The 23,331-nt window shown below is 45.4% G+C and overlaps 2 protein-coding genes across 4 annotated transcripts in view; one reads left to right on the top strand and one right to left on the bottom strand.

Annotated features, from left to right (window-relative positions):
* The window catches only part of WDFY2 (WD repeat and FYVE domain containing 2), a 55,877-nt gene extending 51,368 nt beyond the window's left edge, over window positions 1-4,509 (bottom strand). The window contains exon 1 of the mRNA XM_032206599.1: window positions 4,243-4,509. Coding sequence (XP_032062490.1) covers window positions 4,243-4,379 — 137 coding nt within the window. The 5' untranslated portion in view covers window positions 4,380-4,509. The remainder of the gene's footprint in view (window positions 1-4,242) is intronic.
* Window positions 4,510-22,475: 17,966 nt separating this feature from the next.
* INTS6 (integrator complex subunit 6) overlaps window positions 22,476-23,331 on the top strand; it is a 42,255-nt gene continuing 41,399 nt past the window's right edge. For 2 of the 3 annotated variants that reach the window (XM_032189824.1, XM_032189805.1), the window contains exons 1-2: window positions 22,476-22,744; window positions 23,022-23,099. In XM_032189824.1, coding sequence (XP_032045715.1) covers window positions 22,634-22,744; window positions 23,022-23,099 — 189 coding nt within the window. In that variant the 5' untranslated portion in view covers window positions 22,476-22,633. The remainder of the gene's footprint in view (window positions 22,745-23,021; window positions 23,100-23,331) is intronic. The other variant, XM_032189814.1, reaches the window with a different exon arrangement.

Raw genomic sequence — 23,331 nt, 5'->3', positions numbered from 1 at the left:
GCTCCAGCGCAGAAGGGAAATTCGGAGAGCTTACCAGGAGCCTGCAGTTCCTTAATTCCTGCCTGGATGCAGGACAGCGTGATGAATCCCACCTCACCTGGGCACAAACTATAACTCCGGGCTGTCGTTCACCTTTGCTACCCCTACAAACCATGCTGGTTAGCTTGTCCAGAAGAGCTTAAGCGTGCATCTGCGTTTCGAAACCACAAACTGTAAAACAAACCTAGCAGGACAAGTTCTGTACCGTTTTCTCCACGTGAGACAAAGCCACTAATATGAATGCACATGACAAACAGCCTGGGCTCACTGCCACTTGTGCCTGTACAGCGATCCCTACAAAGAAGCCAAGACATCCCAGCACAGAAGGAACTTCAGATGATAAAGGGTAGCGCAGATGGCAAAGGTTTCTCTTCCCGTATTTAAAAATACAGAATTATTTCCTGTGGCATAAATTTTCCTCCTGGATTTTGTCTCCTTCTAGGAGACAAGAGTGCCTGGGTTTTGTTTTTTTAAAAGAATCCCGAAGAATTTTGACAACTTTCAGTTGCAGGCTACAAAGGTTTCTGAATACTTTAAGGGAAACAATTCTCAACTGCAACACTGACATTTTAAAGGTCTGTCGCATGGAAGCCAGCACAAAAGTCCCACCTAAATGAGGGCACAGACCAGAGTTATCAATTATCAGGGAAGTTGTCTGCACCAGCAGATATCTAAGATTTCCTCTCCTACAATATAGCAAGCGGTACCACAAAAAAAAAAAAAGAAGGCAAACGCAGGATTACCACCACGACACCCAGCCACCTCCTGCCAGTTCATGGTGACACCAGCTCAGCACATCAGGCACCCACCTGAAACAGCACTCACATCACTGGTGAAATGAGATATTTCCCACTCGTGGGAAATACAGAAGCGTGCCAACGCCAAAGGGACTTGTTCGTGCTGAAAGCTGGGTGAGTCAGTACACTGCTCCCACCGTATCGCCACGCTCAGGTGAGATTAGCGATGCTAAATCTTCTCCGGAGCGCTGCGTGGATGTGCCTGAACTTGACACGCCGGTGACCTACTTTTCAGAAGTGCCCAACACCCACATCTCCCTCTGAAGTCAACAAAAGACGAGGCCACTCAGCAATTTTGAAATGGTGGTGCATGCTTTTTACATAGGAAGCCAACGATAGCCTAGGGCCAGCTGTGCACATTAGGAAAACCCCATTTTAGCTCCCCATGTAGAACCCAGTGCGTTCAGTGCTCTGGATCCCTCAAGACTCTACATGTTTGATGTACGTGCCTGCTAATTCCACCCCTTCGCTGCCAAGGAAAAGAGCATGCATGAAAGCTAATAATCCCTTTCTTACAGCCCTACTGCATCAGGCACATACATTCTTGGACAACAAATGCCGCCACTCCTTTAACCTTCACCTGCCTAGACAGGTGCATCCCTTTCCCTTAGAAGGAAAACACAAAATAAAATTACATCTTGTCCTTCCCAATGTACGCCTGCTGTCCTGCAAAGAGATACTGGCTCGATCTACTTTGCCCTAACAAAGAATCAGCTAAAACAATTAAGATTAGGAGACGATGCACGCTGTTCAACTGCTGTGATTCTGAGTAGGGTTCAGAAGAGAAAGTATGTAGAGGATATGCACACTGAAAACAAACTCTAACCCTGCAGGTTATGTATAATTTAGATAGTCTTAATTAAATACGTAAACCCTCCTGAGGTTCCTTCTTTCCCCACCTATGCCCTTCTTTATGAGGAACAACCATACTCTGGTTTATTACTTTGTTTTCTTTTTTTTTTATTATTACTAAGTTTTCATTTTATTCCTGAAAACGTGTGTGTGTGTGTGTGCTATAAGCACAAACAATTCAGGGCTACATAATGCGTGGCTATGTCTGCAAGCTATAGCTGGAACCACTTCCGCAGTCTTTTAAAACCAGATAAAACCACTGGTGTCACACGAAATACAGACTGGAGGCCAAGCTCCTGCTTTGAAGGATTTACAGCTATAGGGCCATACCACGCAGTAAAGAAAACTGCAAAGCGATGCCTACGTGTTGTGTTAAAACTTGTTGTGTTAAAAGACTACCAGCAACTTCAGCTTCGATACGCTCAGCTATTAGCTAGCGAGCCAACAGGGAATTGCCTTCTCTTTCCAGATGAGCTCCCCAGTCCAAAGCACAAGCTGGGAACAGCAAGTCCTTCCAGCTGAAGTCCTCTGCTAAAGTTTCAGAGCATCTCTCTCATATGACCGACATATCCCAGGCTGGTAAACTCAGCCAAAACTTCCCTCATTTCCCCAAGTAAAGAGACAGATAACATCTCCATAACCACCCTTTGCAGTTTCCAGGAATCTCTAAAAGCCCTCCAAATTCCAAGGCCATTAAACAACAACCTCAACACTAACACCAGGAGGCAGGTCCAAACAGGAAGGATCTGCAAAAGCCTGATCATAAGGCACAGGTACTGAGAGGCTGGTAAACTTTTCACCAGCCCCAGGTATAGGGAAGCCTTCAAGATTGAATTCCATACTGCTAGGCCTTCCAAATAAGTTTTGGCCCCTGAATCCTCTAATCACAATAGAAACGCAGATGGAAAATGCAAGGAAAAGGCATCAATTAACATCTTCATGCCTTAAGAAATAAAAGGCAAGATCACAGCTTATAGCACCTCACATACACCACAAACTGGCCCATGAGCAAGGAGGTTACCTCGTAAGTGCCTTTATACAGAGAATGACCTCTGAGCCTCCAGACTTAACACAGCACTTGTTTCCTTTGAACTATCCCGTATCACCTTTAGACACCTAGCAGCAGATTTCTTTCTCCAGCTGCAGCAGCAAGCAGGACGGACATAAATTAGGGTCCTATGTTAAGGGTTAGTGCTGGGATAGGACAGAGAGGGTGATGCTATTGAACTAGCAAGTTGTTGAGTGAGAAACCTCTGAGCTCTGCTTCACCGCTGTTTTGTTGAACCTAACATCTCAGTTATGAGTGAAGCAAACACACGTCACCAATCCCTTTCTCTACCAAGAAGTATTGACTTGCAGCACCCACCTACTCTCAGCAATTCATACCTGCTAAAATAGCAGAAGCTAGACACTAATTGTTTTGTGCTGTGGGGGGGAGAGACAGAGGTTGAGAGAGACCCATATGAGAGCACATTAATATCAGGAATACTTTCTTACTGATAAAAAGAATTAGCTGAGTAAGTGCTATTCAGTTTCACAACAGACAACTAAAAAACACAAATAAAATAAAATCATGGCCATGTAGCACTTTAAAACTCTGTTTAAAGTCTCTTCTACAGTGTACTTGTTTGAAGCAGCTCTTTTCTTCTCGCTATGAGGCACGACAGCTCACTTGGAGACCACGGCTTAGATGAACTTAAATCATCTTGGATTTACACGGTTCACATGCCTGACAACTAGCTGGAAACTAACGCACAGTGAGGACAATGACAGGATGAAAGAAATGCTCACAGTTTTCAGGATAGCTGAGAGAGAAATAAAAGCAGACACTGAACAGGATAACGGGTATCCAAGAGAAACAGTCCCCCCAAAAAACCCTTGAGAACCGCGACATATTCACGCGTTGGCCAGTGTTTGCCCTTTGAGCAGACAGCTGGGGACCCGGGTTACGTGCACCTGAGCTGTAAATTAATTCTGTTTAAAATAATGATGGATGGATAGTGCAGGAAAACTGGGCTTTAAAGGAAGGCACCTTCAAAACCCGGTGTGAAACTTCAGCAGGAAGGCTGCATGACGCTCGGGCTCTTGCAGGGCAGCACCAGCCACGCGTCCACCCCACGCCGCGCAGCTGACGGGCCCGAAAACATCCTGCTCCTTGGCAGCTCCACAGCACGGGACCGAACTCCCAGATCTTATCACCACGATTTTTAAAGGGCATTTTTAAACAACCACCCAGAAACACTTGGGAGAGGGGGGAGAGGGGAAGGAGCACTGCCTCGGCCAGCAGCGCCGCAAACTGCGGGCAAGGTCAGGAAGGGTCCCTGCGGCACCCCCAGCACCCTCACCACAGGACCTGGACCACCACCAGCAGGACCAGGACCACCAGGACCACCACCATCACCAGGACCTGGACCACCACCATCACCAGGACCACCACCAGCAGGACCAGGACCATCAGCACCAGGACCAGCAGGGTGGCACCACCACCACCACCGCCCTCCTACACCCCCGGCTGCTCCGGGGGAGCCAGCGCCCGGCTGCCCCTTCCCGCTACCTGTCCTCGGAGACGCTGATGACCCCGTCCTCCTTGGGCACGATCGCTGCCATGTTCACCACCTCCTGCGAGCCCTCCACCTTGTTGAGCAGGAGGGGCTTGCGGGTCAGCGCCTTGGGCTGCGGCTCCGCCGCCATGGGCACCGCCGCTGCGGCGAGGGGAGGCTGCGGCGAGGGGAGGCGGCCGCACCGAGGAGGAGGAGGAGGAGGAGGAGGAGGAGGAGAAGGAGGGACTCGGTGCACGGTGCCGGGCTCTGTCGCTCATCCCCCGGGCTCCCCGGGAAGCAGGAACCGAGGAGGAGGCGGCACCGCCCCCGAGCCGAGCCGGGCCGCCCCCCTGGGCCGGGCCGGGCGCTGCGGGGGGCTGAGGGGGGAAATGGCGGCCGGAGGCGTCGCCATCTCGCAGCGCCCACAGGGGTGTCCCAGCGGCAGGGCTGCCCGGGCGCTGCGGGCAGGGTTAACCTGCTCGGAGGAGCCGGGCTGCTAAAGGGAGGCCTTAAGCAGGTCGTGGTGGTTAAAAAACGGGTGCAGATGGCTGCTTTGCCGAGAGGGGGTGCGGGTCCGGGTGCCGGAGAGCAGCCCCCCCCTGCCCCGTCACCACACGGTGGCCGGCTGGTTGCGAAGCTCCTCGCTCCAAGGCTTGTCTGTATTTAGGTTACAAACTCTCTCCTGGTGAATTTTTAAGGGAAATGCAATGGGGCTCCAGCAACTGTTTTTCAGCGAGATTCTGCTTTTTGCTCACTTTTCCTGTTGGATTAATGGAAGTCCGAAAAGGGCAGGTCATGTGCCCAAAGCTCTGTGCTAAAGTCAGCAAAACAAAAACAAACTAACACGCTTTCTCTTGAAGTGCGTGCCAAAGACAATCTTTCATAATCTGTCTGGAGAACTCTGGAAAACAACTGTAGGTATCTGAACAGTTGTCCTACATCGCAGAAGTGATTTGCAGCCTGGAAAGCGTTACTTCAAGTGTAACTTCAAACTTAACCCATGGTAAGATGAAGAGCAGCAGTTCTCCGAAAATAAATAAATAAATAACAGGGCTCCTTCCCATCAGCAGAGAAATTGAGGAGGCTTATGAGTTTAGCAGATAGGGCTATATTTGTTGTGCAATTTGTGACTGTCACTTGTGGAAGTGAAAACTAAACTCCAGATAGTGCTTAGTAAACCAGCCATATTATGCTAAACAAACAGGGTCTGGAGGTCGGCAGGACCACAGCAAGGCATTTAAGCTCTACTTGACCGAACTATTTGAAGTTCACAAGTGTACTGTGGAGGGAAGTGTCTGGTCAGCAACAGATAATGGCTTGTAGGAAATGCATCTGCAATCTCAAGCTGTTTCCCAGGGGATGTATGATCACATTAGATAACATCCCATTCTCGCAGTTCTTAGAAGGGAATTGCTACTAGAGAACCAAAGATGGAAACCAGCCCTTTTACAGCTACAGATGACCCTGCAATCCTCGGCTAGACCTACAGCTAGAAAACCTTGCATTGCTACACAATGTATGAAATATTCTTTGAAGACATTGATACACTTGACAGTTTTCAGAATGGATGTATACCTTAAAATGTCTTGGAAAACTAAAGTCTGAAGAAATCTGGCAAGGGCTGCCGTCTTTGTAGTTTGTTTGCATTCAGGATTTGGCACTGTGCACTATTCATAGATAAACATGGTCTGAAAGTATGCTGGAGGCAACATACTGCAGGCTCTAGGGAGATGTAGAATACTTTTTGCCAAACAGACCTTCAAGAAAATGAGTAAGGGGGAAATGAGTATCTTAATAAGGTATGGGTTACGGGACCAGGAGTAGTCCTATGCATCCCTCAAAATACCTGTTTTTTTGTTGTTTCTTTTTTTTTTTTTTTTTTTTTTTTTTTTTTTTTTCAGCAATTGCCTATTGAGACATTGTTTCCCTTGCCTCTCCTTTATCTTTAAACATTCTCGGACACAACACTACTCCTTCAAGATTTAATACACAGCCCTTCTGGAGGAAAACACTAAAAACAGTCCTAGATGGACATTTTATTTAACTGTCCTGTTTCTAAAAAGGTGCACAAGAAACTCCAATTGGTGGCTATGACATGGTTCAGGTGCACCCGTTGAGTGCAGGTTTCACAGGCAGCAACAGCCTGGATGCCAGGGGCGTGTATTTGGATCAAAATCAAATAATGACTCTCTGAAATGAAATCTATGCTTTATATAAAGGTCTAATCTTTGGTAATGATTTACCTGTTTTAAAAAAAAGCCTACAACGCAAGAGATGCTCCAGTGGGCTTATAGTCAGTCAAGATAAAAATCATAAGGGCTTATTTTAAAGCTTATCTTTAATGGTGACTTCCTCAGCAAGACCAGGAAGGTACTTAAATAATAGAAAACGAAATCCTGAGCTCTGGTACATCACTTTACCAGGTGTCCAAATCTGGGGTCAGTGCTCTCATCTCCCTTATAAGGTAGAGAAATATGCTTGGGAAATTATTGCACACAAATAATGGTCTTGCTGTGACTGAGAGAAAAAGAACATTGCTTGAAAAGCTGGGGAAAGGAAAGAAAGCAGAGAAAAAATAGGATTTTAGAGTAAGGCAGAAACCTGGAGCTTACTCCTGCTTTGTACCTGACAGGCTAAAAGAATGTGGTCATAATGGTGGAGAAGGCATTGAAATTACCAACAAGATCTGAATGTTTTCCCAGATCTACCATTCTCACACAAAATCCAATCAAAAATGATTCACTTTTGAGAAACAATTTTCCTATAACCACGTAAACTAATGGACAAAAAGACTTCAAGCTAGAATAGCTGTAGTCATCAATTTTAATGACTACCTGCAGAAACAAAATTAGGGTAGTTTAGAAAAGTGTTTCCCCATATAACGGGAAAAAAATCAAGAAAATAAATCTTACCAATACTTATTAGCAGATATATATTTTTTTTTCATTTGCTATCATAGCTTTATGGGAAAATTGCATGGGTTGAAAATATTTCTAGGATGACTCCTTGTAACTGAACTAGAAGCCAAGCAAAGCAAGCATATTCAGTTCTTTTTCAACTTTCATAAAAATGATAGGATTAAAAATTATGGTGTTTTTTTTTTTGTTTTGTTTTGTTTTGTTTTGCTTTGTTTTTTTCAGGTACTGCTGTGGTATGCTTGGAATATTTGAACTGTCTTCTAAGAACACATCTGCCAGTAGCATGGGCTGAAAAAAAACAAACTGGAAAAGGCAGCTATATATCAAATGAATATTGCCTCATCTTTGTTTCTTAGTGTCCCTTCTCCTACTCTGCATTTTTGGCATGCCACAAGGTAAATGAAGCACTCAGCCGGCTTTTTTTCTTGGTATGGGTTGACTTTCACTCCTTTGATTCGGATGGAGTGGATTGAGCCTGCCTGCCTGCTAGCAATAAGTCTGGCCCACGTCTTCACGGACTGGGTGAGGACAGAACAGCTCTGGGAAAGGGTGCTGCTCTGAACCACTGTGTTCACGCACAGTGGAGCCAATTCCATGCCGTCGTACCACACCAGAGTCTTGGTTACTTTCTCCGGTTTCTCATCTGCAGTCTTGTGAGCTGGAGCAAATTCAATTCCCGATCTTTGGCACTTTGCTTTAAAAGTTGCTCTCTGGCTCCATCTTCTGTTTTATCTTGTTTGCTGACTTTTGGTTTTGTTTTCTCATTTCGGTATATCGGAGTGAGATTTTCCTGAGTTTTAGGAACTAAATTTCTTTTAAAAAGTAGGCAATCACTTCTCGCATGACAGTTGCAGCAACATGGAGAGGATCTGGACATGCAGGTGAGCAGGGGGCCCAGGGAGGAGGGACCTGGACCTCTCCCAGCTCTGCTGTCAGCCCTATTTTTAGATACTTGTATCTTCAAGGTTGTTGCTTCTTGTTAGAACAAGAGGAGTAATCCCAAGCCCCAAAAGCACTGTCTTGGCATAAAGGTAACTGTTCTGCAAAATGATGATCGTGACATGATCTGGCAGCATCGTGACATCTCGCAAACCTTTCAGCACAATTCAATAAATATGTTGGCACCTTTGCAGGTACTAACAAAAACTGTCCTCTTTTCTAAAGTGCACAACAATAATTGGAGTAATATTTATATCCCCAAGAACAAGCCTTTCATAAAGGAAAAGATATTTTATGGTGATTAAAATTTAAGAACTATTTAACTTGTGCCCCTTTGAGCCATTTCGTAAACTGATTGGAGTTGCTCTCCCTCTGCAAGAGGGGACCAGTGTGGAAGAGAAATTGCATGTTGCCTGAGTTAGTGCTTAGATTCAGAAATGCTCCATTGACAGTGAGCCAGATTTCAGCTTCTGAGGCCTCTTCCTCAATTACCCATGTAAAACCAAAAGGCCTGTACACACAAAGGATAACCACATAAAAAAGGTAAAAACACTTGGCAACAAATAGAGCCACCTCTCAATAGCCATTGAATGTAGCAGCAGTTTACCCTCTCTCGTGCTTTTCTTCTCTGCTTGTTGGTAAATTAAATGTTTTCCCACTTTGCAGTATATGGGATTTACTATTTCTTCAAAACTCCATGAGCTATGCAACTGCAAAGTGTTGTGCTTAAAACACTCTCCTTTGCAGTTCCCTTGTTTTGCCAGCAGTGATAGCCGTCATGAGATAGTTACTAAAAAATATTTTTAATTTCAGATGCTACATCATTCTTAGAAGCATGTGGGAAACAAATATAGATCCATTCTTTATATAGAAAGGCAAACTTCGCAGAGTACCAAAGCGTTCTGTGGAAAATACACTTGTCCATCTTGCTTAAAAATACAAAACCTTGTAAAAATACACCCTTATTTTGCTCCAGGTATTTATCATTCACACAACGAATAACACTGCCCATCACATTTCTGATAATAAATCCTACATGCTCATTATGACAGTTTTCTTCTGTATTTCATTAGTTTTGCTTCATGTTGGCATTCAGAAAATGGGGACCTATCAAAAACTGATCCAAAATTCAATCTGCTATATGTCGAAGTTCTGGAAAAAAAAAAAAATTAGCTTTAAACTATGGGCAAGGCACTGTGCATGGCACTCTGTAGAACCTTACTGAGAAGTACACTAATTTCTAGCTGCTGTGCAAGTGCTGTTGGCTTTGTAACTGACTGTGAACATGTGAGAACAAAAAAGTGATGCTGTGTCAGTGTGTGGGCTGCAAATGAGAACTCCTGGCTCATGCATTTTGCCCCATAAGCAGTTCTGGCATTGTATGCAGTCTTATTGCTGTTTCCTTTGTCCTCACTGATCCAGCTATAGTATTACTCACATTTTGGGCTTCCAACTTGCTGTCAAAAATCTCTCTAATTTTATTCACTGTCTTTTTAGTAGAACTCTCTGATCATTAATTCTAAGATCATTATTCTTGTACTTTTCTAGGCTTCGGGACTTCAGAACTTGCTTTTCTAAATCTTCCTTCCCTCTGTGATGTTGAAGAATCATGGAGAAGCACCAATAAATACATTTTCTATTTGGAAAATAGATTAAATTATGTAATTTACTTAAAAGGTAAATACATTTCTTTTACATAATACACTAACTATATGAAAGCTTTGAAGCTTTTTTTTTTTTTTTTTTTTTTTTTTCCTGATGTGTACAATTAAGAGTGTGTCTAGGGAATATCAAAGAACATTTTCTTACAACTTGTGTCTTTTAATTATTTTCTTCAAGTTTCTTACCTCTATGGGCAGTCATGTGGCCCAACAGTGGATGACAAGATAATGAGCATATAGAAGTCTGGTTTGAGAAAACCAACTTTTTTGTTTGTTTTTGATTGCTAATATTGAAAGTTAGAAGTAGAATGGTGGAATATTTTACAAAGCCAAAACAAAACAAAACAAAAAACCCACCAACTGACCAACCAAAAACAAACAACCACAAAACAAACAGAAAAACCCGCAAGGAACTCTGGTACAAAAAGGTCCCAACAGTGCTATTGTGTTTTTGAGAGGAAGTTTTATGAAGCTGAGCAGTTTTCTTGAAGTGGAACCACTTTGTAGATTACCTCTTACTGCAATCCCATGGAAAGCTTCAAATTGTACAAAACCAGCATCTGAGTCTTAAAAAAAATAGGTAGACCTCCTCTAAAGCTGACAAATTTTTTCAACTCAAACCTGTAACAAAAGATTTATTTAAAAGCTTGTGGTTTCTGAACCACGGTGGGTAAAGTCATCCTTTAAGTGGAAGAGGATTCCTGCAAAAAAGTCCTGAGAGGCAGCTTATGACTCAGTATGATAGGGCTGTTTGTGGAGTTAAAAAAACATCCCAGATCATCTAATCAAACTCGTTCATGTGTTGTTCTGTGCAAATGTTATGAGTCACCTCCACGCTAGCAGGTAAGCCGGCATTTCTGGCCCTCGCTGGAGCAAGGAGTTTCTCAGTCTGTGAGCATGTCCGTACATCGCAGCGATGCTGGATTCAGATGGCACTATTGCAGATGGCGTTGTGGAGCATTTGGTTCTGATTACCTCACGGCCATTCCCGATCAGCATCTTTTTTATTCTAGATAGATTACAGCCGGAATATCTGATTGCCTTGGACATCTTGCACAGTAGTAGGCCCATATGTCTGTAGTCAGAATCTATGGAGTGCACTTTGATTTTGAAATGATAACCATATCTAACTCAAATTTAGCTGCTTTGGGGAGATGTCCTTTGGAGAAGAGTGGGTGCGGAAGCACTGGCCCGTTCCAGGGCAGACACCTAATGAGAAAATCTGTGAAAGTGAGAGTAATGCTTTTTATTTTTAAAAAAGCAAATGCTCTAGAGACAAGAGGCCACACGCTTGGAGGGGAAAACCAATTATTTGATCATGTCCTCATCTGTAACTTGGTGACTTCCTTGTGCAAAAATACCATCTGGCAATTACCTCAGTGAAGACTGAGTGGAATTACCTCCGTGAAGACTGAGGAACTGGTGAATCTGCATCTCATACCCCTGAAAGTGGATAAGGAAAGTCCAAGTGGAGGGGAAAAAAAAAAAAAAAAAGTTCATCTGGGACAAACTAAAAAAAAAGTCTGACACTTTCAGTTTAGCTTTTGATGTTCAAGCTAACTGGCACCAGAATAGCCTCCATATGTAATATCAGAACAAGAAAATTTTCACACAGAGGCTCCAAATCAGATATCAGTGTCAACAAGAAGATGCTCAAAAGATTCCATGTGAGGGCAAGTGATGCTCTGAGGTCAAAGGAACTCATCTGCTGTGTTAGTTAGGTCAGCTCTCAGTAATAGGAGGGAACAAGGCAATAGTTATTTTTTTACTGAACCATGGCAAGAAACAGTGTAAAAATTGGCCATGCTAGTGCTCCTGAAGTGTTCAAATGCAAAGACCTTGGATAAGGGACAGACAGTAATTACGAGCATGTAAAGACCCTCAAGTTGTAATGAGGCAGTCTTGGAAACAGGTTTCTTCATTTGAAAAGCCCCATGCATATATATGGATGTATGCACATACCTAAACACATTGAAATGAAGAAACCTTTCCCAGAGGCCAGAGAGCCTGAGGCCATAACTGCAGCAGTAAGTTTTGCTCCAGAATGGGTCTGGTTCTATTGGTTCATAAACCAGACCTTTTTTTTTTTTTTTTTTTTTTTTTTTACCAAAACCTTGCTTTTTTGGTTTTGTGCCAGCACAGCCCGGTTAACATCACAAAACTAAATTTTCATCTTCCCATCTTCCCCCAAGACAGTGTGGTGATGTAAAACTGACTGTGGGGAATGGTGCCTAGTCCATCATAGAATTATAGGAAGGCTTGGGTTGGGAGGGACTTCAAAGATCACCTAGTTCCAGCCCCCCATGTCTTTTTCCATGCCATATCCAGATACCTTTTGAGAAAATGCCCAAAGTCACGTGCCAGAACTGCCAGGTGACGTGCCCACAGTTCAGTTTTAAGAGCTCTGCGTAGCACTGCCTGAGCATTGGCCTCTTCAGTTTACAGCGTAGATCCAGGTGATGAATCTCTCCATAGTTTTGGTCCCTCTCAACCCAGCAGTTTGGCCACAGCGACTCATCCACCACAGGAACGGGTACCAGCAAGGCATCTAGCGAACTTTTTTGCACTCCTAGGCAGCTGCTCAGGAGCCTGAGTGCCCCAGGAGTGCTCGTGTGTGGGCAGTCCTGAGTTAGCTCCTCAGTGGCACACAGCAAAGCACGGGCCGTCCTCTGAAGCACTTTGCTGTACGGATTCACATTTTAGGAACTTCAGCATCTGGCTTGCAGAATCCCTCTGTAGAGATGTCTGAGCAGGCCTTTATCAGTCAGCAGCCAATTCCTCTGTTCCCTCCCCTGCGAGATGAATGCCAGGTGTTAGGGACTCTCTTACCTCCTTGGTACAGCCCTGCCTGACACTTTTCTTCTCCCTAATGCCAGCAGTTGAAGAGAGCATAAAAGCAGATGACAAGCCAGGACAACTTTCCTGTGCAGGGCTAGCTCCTGATATGAATGGCGAGGAGGACGGAGGGGATGGTTGTGCAGCTGCAGTGCCATATTACAGTGTGCACACATCACTACCTGGGGCTAATGATCTGGCACCAGTGCCTCAAAATCCTCTTGTAACACATTTGCCAGACACATAAAGGTGACAGTCAAAGATTTTCCTGACGTGGACTTTTCTAGGCATTTACCCCTTCCCCAGCTGGAGGGCTGACAGTGTCAGTTCTGGCTTGTCGTTATAGCAGTGCTTTTTCTTTGAGTTATATTTTGTTTCTTTTCATATTATTTTATTTTATTATTATTATTATTTTTTTAATTCATGTCCTTTTTTGAATGGAAAAAAACGTAAGTATGCATGTTTATATATGTACACATAGATGAACATAAAAATTCAAAAGAGAACAAGGAAGAAATACCCCTTCTGACCAGGCATAATGATTCCGAAGGGGAAATTATACACTTTTTGTGCTTTTTTTTTTTTTTTTTTTCTTTTTTAACTAAGAGGTGACATGCTGCCCTAGTGCTGACTTGTAGCAGAAGAGATTAAAAATTCTTGGGCCATCAATAGCAAGAAATCACAGGGCTGTATTTACAGAGGCCATTAACTGTCCAGACATCTGTTGGGTAACAAATTCTGCTAAACATAGATCATGAAATGATTCTTGAATTATGCAGAGGGCAATTTCACAATCCAGAAAACAGAGAATTCAAGTGGAGAAAAAGCCATGCACGACCCTCTTACTGCCAGTCGGGGAGGAATTCACGATGATGTCAGGATTACAGGAAAGTTTGGTGCTAGTGACAGTGGTCTGCTGGATTGCTACCAGTGTGATAAGGAACAGCTTCAGATGATGGTCACAGTTACAGCTCCGTTCTCAACAAAGTAACCGACATTATGGCAAAATTGGTCATGGTAATTAAAGGAACACTGTGATAAAGCTAGCTGGACAAAAGTAAAATTTGCAAATGTCTTCGTGAACACTGCTGTTAAACACGTTAGCACACGGGTAATAGATTTCAATACAAAAAAAAAGGACTTAGGGAATGACAAGCAGATGCAGCAATGGAAAAAAAAATTGCACTCTGGTGGAATTTGGAGCATTCCAAGTGATATATAATTAAAGCACAACAGATCTTAACTCCCCTTGAGAAAGGCATAGCGCCCCTTTCCCTGTAACTTAACTGCAGCAGCTGCTTGGGAGAAGATCACAAGTGAGCCCAGTTCTGCTGCACTGTACTGTAATTGGGTTAAAGGGCTGTCACTTACCTCTGAAATGAGAGCTCAAGTGATATCTGTCAACCTTTGGAAGCTTTTGCTGGATCAGGAGTTACTTATTAGCTGCTGCTGAAGTCAAGCACAGAGCACAACCAATCATCAAAAACACAGAGAGTGAAGACTTGTCAGGGCAAATTAGTAGTTTTGGCTTTTTTTCCCTCAGCCAGCTGAGGAGAGGCATGCTGAATATCTAAGCTGAAACACCGAGAAAAAAATCCTGTAACTTTTTTCTGAAGGAAAAGGTAAGATAGAGAGGATGTGAGATGGAAGACATGAAGAAAAAAAATGATCAAGGAAAATCAAAGAAAATCAAATAAATAAAATCACAATACCTTGAAAATAGGTGCAATGGATATAACAGTTAAAAGCCTGGATTTGCCTCCATTGCTTTATTAACCTCCATCTTCCTTCAAGACCACAGTTATATCGATCAGTGCGAGCTGTGCATTCACAACCCACATAACCCAGTCAGACATGAATGACTGTAACAGAATCGAGGCCCTCACAAAAGAGAAACAGCAGCAAATAGAAATATCTCAGGGGAGGGAAGGCACAGAACAATCTCAGAGGAAACGTTAATTCATCACACAACCAGTGTACACAATATGCTTTGCCAAAACTGGCCAACTGTACGCTTAGCGTCAGCCTGAATTACGGGATGGGCTTTCTTGGGCTTTTTGTTTTGGAACCGTGCTTGGAAAATAACCATAAAGTGTATATTGGCTTTCAAATGGCTTACCAACAGGAAAATATTAGAGCTGATCCTGAAACGGTCAAGGCTTTCCGATTGCAACATCGTGAAATTCAAAGCCATCTCCAACAACAAAAGAACCATTGCTGACCAAACAGCGCTGCTGGATGCAGGCTGTTATTATGAAGAAGGGTTACGCTTGCAATTCAGGGTTCATTATAAGCTGGTCTCAACTCTGTTCTAAAATTTTCCTCATGAGAAACGCGTTTGTGATTTCAACTTGGTAAGAATTATCCTTTTGCACTTTTCAAAGCAACACTTTAAGTGTCTTTCCTTCCCATTCGAAATATTTCTACAAGTCACTTCTTTTTCTGCAAGTCAGTGCAAAGCAGATTTGCCCGCCGTGGCATCCACTTGACTTCCTTGTGCAAGGCTCTCCACCTTTTAAACAAGTAGGTCTTATATCAGGGCTTCAATGTGCATGTAAAAACAGAAATAAAACCCCTCTCCTTTCATTTCACCTGTACCTTCTGAATAACATGCTCAGCACATGGTCCCAAATGTCTAGCCAAAGGTGCTAGAAGTCAGAGAACGCAGATGGACAGGTTTCTTCCTTGGATGAGAAGCTTTTTATATTTTTATCAGGTTTGTTTTACTGTAGAAGACCTACGTCTGTGCTTTAGAGAGGGCTTTTGTTCAGGTTTCCAATTATCTGCTTGTTGAGATTTGATACGTTTTCATTAATTGCTAAATGGCAAAAGTCAGACCGCGAGGTATATGTTCCTTTTGACACCAGTCGTGCCAGCTGCCTTGCGGAGGGAGAGCAACCAAGTGCGTCTTTCTTTTACAGCGTTGTGATTTGGGGCAAAAGATGGCAAGGCATAATAATCACATTTAGAGTAAAGGCTGGATAATAAACTTCTACAGCATGGCAGTATTTTAGGGAAAGAGTTCCCAGCTCTCAAATACCACATGCAGGTGTGCTACCTCAGTGGGAAACATTTTAGGGATGAATGAATAACTCTGCCCTCTTGTTTACTAAGACAATACCCATTACATTGGCTGTTAAAAATAAATAAGAATAATAAAAAAAATACATGTTTTGCTTCTCTGGGAAGTGCTTGTAGAATATCTTTTAGCTGTAACCACTTTATGCTCCTAGCTGCCTGTAGCTGGGATTGGTGTCCCTTAACCACTCGATTAGTTAGATAAATTCTGCACGCCTGTGTCTGGGATCCATGGTAATAGAGTTACGTTGCTATGCTATGAAATGTGCAGGAGGGTCCAACCCTTCAGAAAGGATATGATTTCCGGGGCTACTGAAACTTTGCAGTGAAGGCAAGAAAGAATGCTTAAAGGAGCAAACAAAAGAAATCTCTGGAACGGTGACAAGTGGGATCAGGCAGATCGGCGGGTACGGGCAGGGCACTGACCTCCCAGGGAAAGTTTTCCTCCTGGAAGGTTTAACAGCTCTCTGAAAAAAAAAATAAAAAATTGTTTAAAAATGGTGTTGTGGGGGAAGATTATCCTAGTTCTGTTCCTGACATCCTGAGGAGAGCCTACATGGCAACACCGTGTGTTGCATGTATTTGTGCGAAGGAAGGGCTGAATTAACCCGTTAGGATACCCAGAGGAGCCTTCAGCCCAGGCTGCAAAAATGAGACGAGAAAAAACAAACACAACCAGGATGGGCTGCTACAAGCAATCTCAGCCTACCCGACTGATGTAACTATTATCTCTGGCCACACTGATGACAGGATTCTTACTTCCCTGGCATAATAAGCAAAGGTCTCCTCAGACCTGTTGTTTTAGAGAGTGCAGAAGCCTCCTCCTGTTTTCATGGCCTGGGGAGAGGAGGGAAGATGAGAAGTCTGTACCTGTATTTCCCTGGGCACTCTGGTCTTAGCAGGAATCAAGTGGGCTGCTGCTGCTTGCTGCTGCCGGCATCTCAGGGATGGAAAATAAGTTTAAGAAGAAAGGAGGGGGGGAAAAAAAGGTAAAAATACCTTAGCTTTTATATGCTAGGGAGTGTTTTCTGTTCTCTTTGGGTCTTGACACTGCCAGCTGAAATACCCAAGGGGCAGAATAAATTTAAAGGCTCAGAGCTGAGACAGGTTTTTGTTCTTGACCAGGATCCTACCTTAAGTGAAAGGAGCAATGTAAAGCATCAGGAAGGATATATGAAGACAGTAAATCTATTTGAATTCTCACATGCGCTACCTTATTAAAACTGTAATTTTGCCATGTTTGTTTGAAGCAGTTATCTCCACGTTAAATTTCATATTCCCTCCCAGTACCAGGTGGAAAAGGTCCTGCTCTGTTAAACACTGTTAAATACATATGAAGACAACACGCTGCCTAGAAGACCTTTCAATCTAAGGCCAGTAATACCAAAGGAAAAGCGTGTATCAAATATACAGTTTAATTTGATTTTTATCTTTCTCTTCTACTCAGGTGCCTTCCAACCTCTCAATCATTAACTGACTGACTTCTACTGTCACAGCACAGATGGTCCTCAAAGAGATCAGTTTTTCCTCTGAAAATAATCTTACCGTGCACTTCTACCATAACGTACTTTCCAAGAGCTTAAGTACTTCACAAATATTCATGAACTTCATCTCTCAGTGCCCACATTCAGCCGGGACATTTAGAAAACAAACTACTTCAGACTACTCTAATCCCGCTTTCCTTGCAAGCCCGCATTAGCTATGCTGCCCCTGGATGGCACACCGCTGTTCACTCTGCTTCCAACTACCGAGCCAGAAAACAGCAAGGGATTTGGATGGCTGAAGCGGTGGTGGAGAATACAAAAATCCCTGGGAAGCTTCAAAGGCTATCCTCTGGGTTTCCCGATCCCCAGGCAATGAAAACGAAGCTGTCTTTGAAGATGGGCCAACAGAAGCCAGAAAGCAACTGCTTTTAGGGGTCATCGTTCCGCAAAGCGGTGTAGGTTCACCGTGTTCTGGTGCTGGGAAAGCCAAAGTACAGACTTCTAAAAGGTGCTAGACGGTTTCAAAGGCAGACAGCTGCCTCTGCAAATTTTAGAAGAAAAAATGGGCAAAGTCCTAGAATACACACAAAAAATTGAGATCCAGTTTTCTCAATGCCACTTTTCTGAAAAATTTTGAGGGTTACATCTTATGTGATCCCAGTCTTCTCAGTAATTACTCATCTAGGAAGAGTTCTATACATGTATCCAAGCTACCTGAATTACAGGTAACAATTTCAGGGAGAGGAAAAAAAAAAAAAAAAAAGCAGGGTCAAAAATCACTGAAGAGAAACTCATGAAAAACAACCCCAAACCACAATTTAAGCTCTCATTTATTCAAGTCCAAAACAAGTGGAAAATAATATTTTATTTATGGAGAAAGCAAATAACTTGAATGCACAGAACTTGGCTGAAGGAAGGGTAAAAGGAGTAGGATACAAGTATTAAAAAATAATAAGTAATACTCAGAATGATATATATATACATAGTGATGAACAGTGGAATAAAATTAACCAATGGAAAATTTAAGACTCTTAAGCATGGAAATAAAAAATGTTTAATGATGATAATCTACAAGACTATGGAATTGCATTCTCATGGGGGCTCTGAAAAATTTACCTCTGTCACTAGAACCTGGGCTGACCAAGATCTTTGTATCTTTGTGAAACAATTCTGTCTGAAGGAGAAAGCCAATTAAAAAAAAAAAAAAAAATAATCAAAGCTGAACTGCCAGTTCTAGTTCAAGCCTGTGGTTCAGGACAGACAAAATAAGCCTAACACAATCTGATAATATAACAATAATTTCATGGCTATCGACTGGGAGAAGCTGTTGTTTATCTTCAAGACAAAATAAATAAATAAATAATAACACTAAATGACACCAAAGTTGTTTTTTAAAATGATGTTTTTTCAGGCATCTTTTTATCCTCTTATTTTGCTTTATTGAGTTAGAATTAAATTTTAAGTAAAATTTGCATTTTTAATACTGTCTTACTTGTCCTCAAATGGACAATGCCCACTCTGAAGATCAGAAAATGGGTGTTCATAGATACAGATTTGTGTTCAAGCTCCCTCATGGATGAAAAATAACAAACAAAAATTATGTATGAAATAATCCTTCGCAGGATATATGCAGGAATCCTTTGTAATTATCCTTTGCATTATCAATACAGCAGAGGTATTCCTTCAGACAGCACCATGCTGAAATAATTCATCTAGATTTAGGAGAAAAGACAGAACTGCCTCATTTAGCCTGTACAAGGGGTATAATTTTGCCCACCATGTAAAAGGGCTGAATCCAAAAACGCATCTGTTTTCAGTGATAGTCTCAAGCTCTCTCCCTGCTCAGCTGCATCAGCTCTCCCAGTAATGAGCATAAGCACTAATATCACTGGGTTTTGTTCCTTCATAGCAAATCCCTTGTACAGATTTATAAATGTGGCTCTGATGGCAGCACTAGCCATTATGACTCTCGCATTAAGAGGCTGATACAGACTTAGGCTTGGGTTGATTATCTTTCTTTGAAAGAATCTTTCTCAATATTAATCAAATTGGCCAGCTCCCAGCAGAAAAGTACTAATGCCTACCACAGACAACACAAAACCAGCCTTGATTCTGCCCTATAGGGGATCTAATATGGATCTAATATAACATGCACAGGAGCAGGGAGAACTGAATGTTCCAAATGGCTTCAAAGATAATAGCAAAAAGAGAGTACGTACAGAATTCATAAAGTGTTTTTGCTTGTATAAATCCCAATGGAGCTGCATATAAGTTTTGTCGGTGGGACTCCTTTATCAGTGACAATCCCTGGACTGAGGGGACTAGGAGCAGGAGAGGCCCAGCTGCTTCGGTCTCACCTTCCCCTCATGTTGGTGAGAAAAACACGGTGTGCCTACTGCATCCACTTTTCAAGGTGACTCCAGAATTCAAGCTGGTTTATGACCGAGTCTACCACGAAGAGTTAATGCCTTCCTCCCTCTCTTCCCGCCCCCCCTACTGGCAACAAACAGAAAAATTAAAAATTCCAAATGACCTTCCAGGATTTACGTGAAGTCTCCATGCATGTCCCAGGCTGCCTTTCACAACATTTTCCTAGTAAGGCGAGTGCTCTAAAATGCCTTTTTTTTTTTTTTTCCCCCTGCACTTAGGAGAAGGCTACTTTCCAGAAGTTTCTGAGTTTTAGAATGCTCTCCAAGAGGATGGATGCTTGACACATAAAAGAGGTGCTCTTTTATTAGGCCAGTCAATGAAACATCAATGATATTACACATAGGAGAGAAGATGGCATGTTTGAGGAACGTGCCTGTCTAAGAGATTTAAAAGGAAGCCAATTAAGAGGCCAACAACATACACTCACTCAACACTACTCCCCAAAGGAGTTACAAATCCCAAGGCATGACTTGTTAAAGTAGCACCACGGCCTTTACTTAACAACTCGAATCCCACCACCTTAGGGAGATAATTACTAGTCTAGCAGTAGGCAACCTTGCTGACCTCCTCAGGAGCCGCACACCTGACAGGGAGCCAGAAGATGCGTGCAACTTTCTGTGGAGAGCCAAGGGGACAAAAGGCATCCCAAACCACAGATGTAGACAGCAAGAGACTGTGTTGTACCAAGGCTCTCCAACAGACCAAATATTTTATTGTACAATGGGGGCTGGCATGCAGCTGGATTCCAGGGCAATCCAGCAACATGGCCTCAGCAGCACCTGCTGGTTTGCTTCCTCTAGCAGCAGGGGCTCAGATTAAGCAGTAGACCCTGGACCAGCACAGCCTTGCTGTCAGTCACAAGACACAGCCCCACCACCGGAGCTTTGAAATTGAATGGCTGGAAAGATGCAAGCGGCTTCAGACTCACACCAGCTCGGCTGGGCTTATCACTGCCCGCAGGATCCACGCTGAGTACTCACAGCAGAGGACGTTGCTTCTGAAGAAATACAGTTGTCATAATTTGCCTGTACCCACTCCAAAAATCAAGTTTCATTCCCAACTCCCAAAGTCCTACAGGACTCCGAGGGGTGACCTGGGATAAAAGGAAGCACCCCTGGGGTTGCTCCAGCGCCTCAGAATGGATGGCACAGGCTGCAGATACCAATGCGCAAGCCAAAATATCAAAATACCATGCTCACAGGCCTAAGAATGCCTAAAAACTGCAATGGAAATACAATTCCACCCCTCTCTCTCCAGCCTTCCTAGAAACTAAATGCTAATCTTTCATTAGTCTTAAAGAAAAGAAAAGAAAAAAAAAAAAAGCCAGAAACAGCTCTTGCCTAACAAGACAGAAACGTTGCCTGGAAGAACAAAATGAATCAAACCAGGCCACTGCCAATTTTATCTTGAGAGAGGGAGCACAGTGGCTTCGTACCTTCGAGAGCAGCGGCTGTGGGAGCACATCAGCCGGATCGGGAGAAAAACATCAGGCAGAGAGGATGCGGAGCAACCCCCTGAACAGATTATGCTAAAAAATGGCTCTGGAGTTAGTGCTCGAAGGCTAGCGGAGCAGAAACAGCAGAGACTCAATTGTTGGGGGAAAACAAGCAAACAAAAACCGAGGACAGATCTTCATCGCTAATTGGCTGGAAACGCTCCACGATTGTATGATTTATAGGAAGTAAACTCAAAAGAGTGCCTGAGCACGGATCAAAGGCACATTAACGTTCATCTCCGCCTGCACGTAGGGGAAAAGGTCACAGCGAGGGCCGGCCAATTTTTTTACATTTTTATTTATTTATTTATTTATTTTTACACAGAAGATCAGACCGAGTCTGTCGGAATTCCCTGCCACACGCCGAACCCCGCTGGACACGTCGGGCTGCCAGAGGCTGAACTTTTCCCTGATAAACGAGCCCCCTTTCAGCCAGGCCGGCGGATTTCAGCCCGACTTTGGGTTTTCCCCCTCGGCCTCCTGTCCCGAGGGGTAATTTGGGGATCGGAGCGCCTCAGGGGGCCTCTCCTCCCCCCCGGCAAAGCCGGCATCAAGACGGGTGAAGCGCTGCCTCAGGGGGCGCCTCGCAGCCCCTCAGCGGGAGCACGGCTCCCCCCCTCAGCCTCCTTTCCCTCAGCCTCAAGGAGATCATCTCCCCTCACCCCGCGGCTCCGCCGCCCGTTCCCGGCGGGGCCGAGCCGCCTCCCTCCCCTCAGCCCCGCCGCAGCCCCCCCGCCGCCATTTTCTGACGAGCGGCACCCCCCGCACCGCGCTCCCCCCACCCCCCCCCCCCCCGCCATTTTCTGCCGAGCGGCGCCCCCCTGCCCGCACCCGGCGCCCCCCCCCCCACACACTGCGCATGCGCGGCGCCGCCGCTCGGGCCCGCTCCCCCCCGTATCCCCTTCGCCCCGCCCTCTATTTGAATATGCTAACGAGGCACCGCCCGGCGGCCCAATGGCGGGGCGGGGAGGCCGTCACGTGGGGGCGTGTCCGCGTGCCCTGGGGGCGTGGCCAGCCCAGCCCAGGCGGCTTTAAAAGCCGGCGGCGAGCGCGGCAGCTCCTCAGTTAGAGGCGGAGGGGGGCGGGCGGCGGCCGGGCTGCGGCTGCTCCGCCCGAAACTTCGGAAAGGGGGGGGGGCGGCGGCGGCAGCAACAGCAGCAACAGGGGGAGGGGAGGAGAGGAGGAGGAAGGAGAAGGAGAAGCAGGAGGAGGAGGAGGTGGTGGTGGTGGTGGTCGGGGCGGCGGCGGGGGGGAAGGTCAGCAGCGGCGCAGCCCTCCCCGCCGCTCCCTCATGAGCCAGCCCGTGCTGGGCTGAGCAGGCCCCGCACACAAAGGAGGGCAGGGCAGGCAGCGCTGCCCCCCCCCCCACCCCCCCTCCACCTCCCCACCACCTTCCCTTCCCCTCGCCCTGAGGGCAGGGGCGGCGGGGAGGCGCCGTTCCCCGTGCACAGCACTCACGGCCACTCATTCCCCCCTCCTCTTCCTCCTCTTCCTCCCCCTTTGGTCCTCCCCCCCCCCCCAGCCCCGGTCCATGTAGCCGCCCCGGCCGCCGGCCCCTCCGCACTATGCCCATCTTACTCTTCCTGATAGACACGTCCGCCTCCATGAACCAGCGCACCCACCTGGGCACCACCTATCTGGACATAGCCAAAGGCGCTGTAGAGACTTTCATGAAGGTACCGGCTGCAAGGAGGCGAGGAGAGAGAGAGAGGAGGGGAGAGAAACGAATTTGGGATGGGGGGGGAGAGGGGAAAAAAGGGGAAGGGGGGGGCTGCGGGGGGCGAGGGCGGCGGTGTGCGGGCACCCGGGGAGGGGGAGGAGGGAGGGCTGGGGCTTGGGGGGGGGCTCCTGCACCCCCGCCTTCCTCCTCCTCCTCCTCCTCTTCCTCCAGCCTCACCCTCTGCTTTGTGTCCCCCCCCCCCCCTCCTCTCCCCACCACCATTTACACCGCAGCTCCGAGCCCGGGACCCGGCCAGCAGGGGAGACAGGTACATGCTGGTCACTTTCGAGGAGCCTCCCTACGCTATCAAGGTAAACCCCCCCCCCCCTCCCCATTCCTCCCCTGCTAATCCTTCCCTTCCCTTTTCCCTTCCCTCCCCAGCCTCCTTCCTGCCCCCTCGGCCGGGCCGGGCAGCTCAGCGCACGCCCGGGCTCTGGCAGCGGCAGCGCTGACATCAACATGGCCGACATTTTATTATTTTTTTTCTTTTTTCCCCCCCCACCCCTCCTCTGTCCCTCCCCTGTGTGGTTTGTGAGCAGCAAT

This window comes from Aythya fuligula, chromosome 1, assembly GCF_009819795.1.
Source record: "Aythya fuligula isolate bAytFul2 chromosome 1, bAytFul2.pri, whole genome shotgun sequence".
NCBI classification, from domain to species: domain Eukaryota; kingdom Metazoa; phylum Chordata; class Aves; order Anseriformes; family Anatidae; genus Aythya; species Aythya fuligula.
This window is presented reverse-complemented; position numbering and strand designations above follow the sequence as displayed.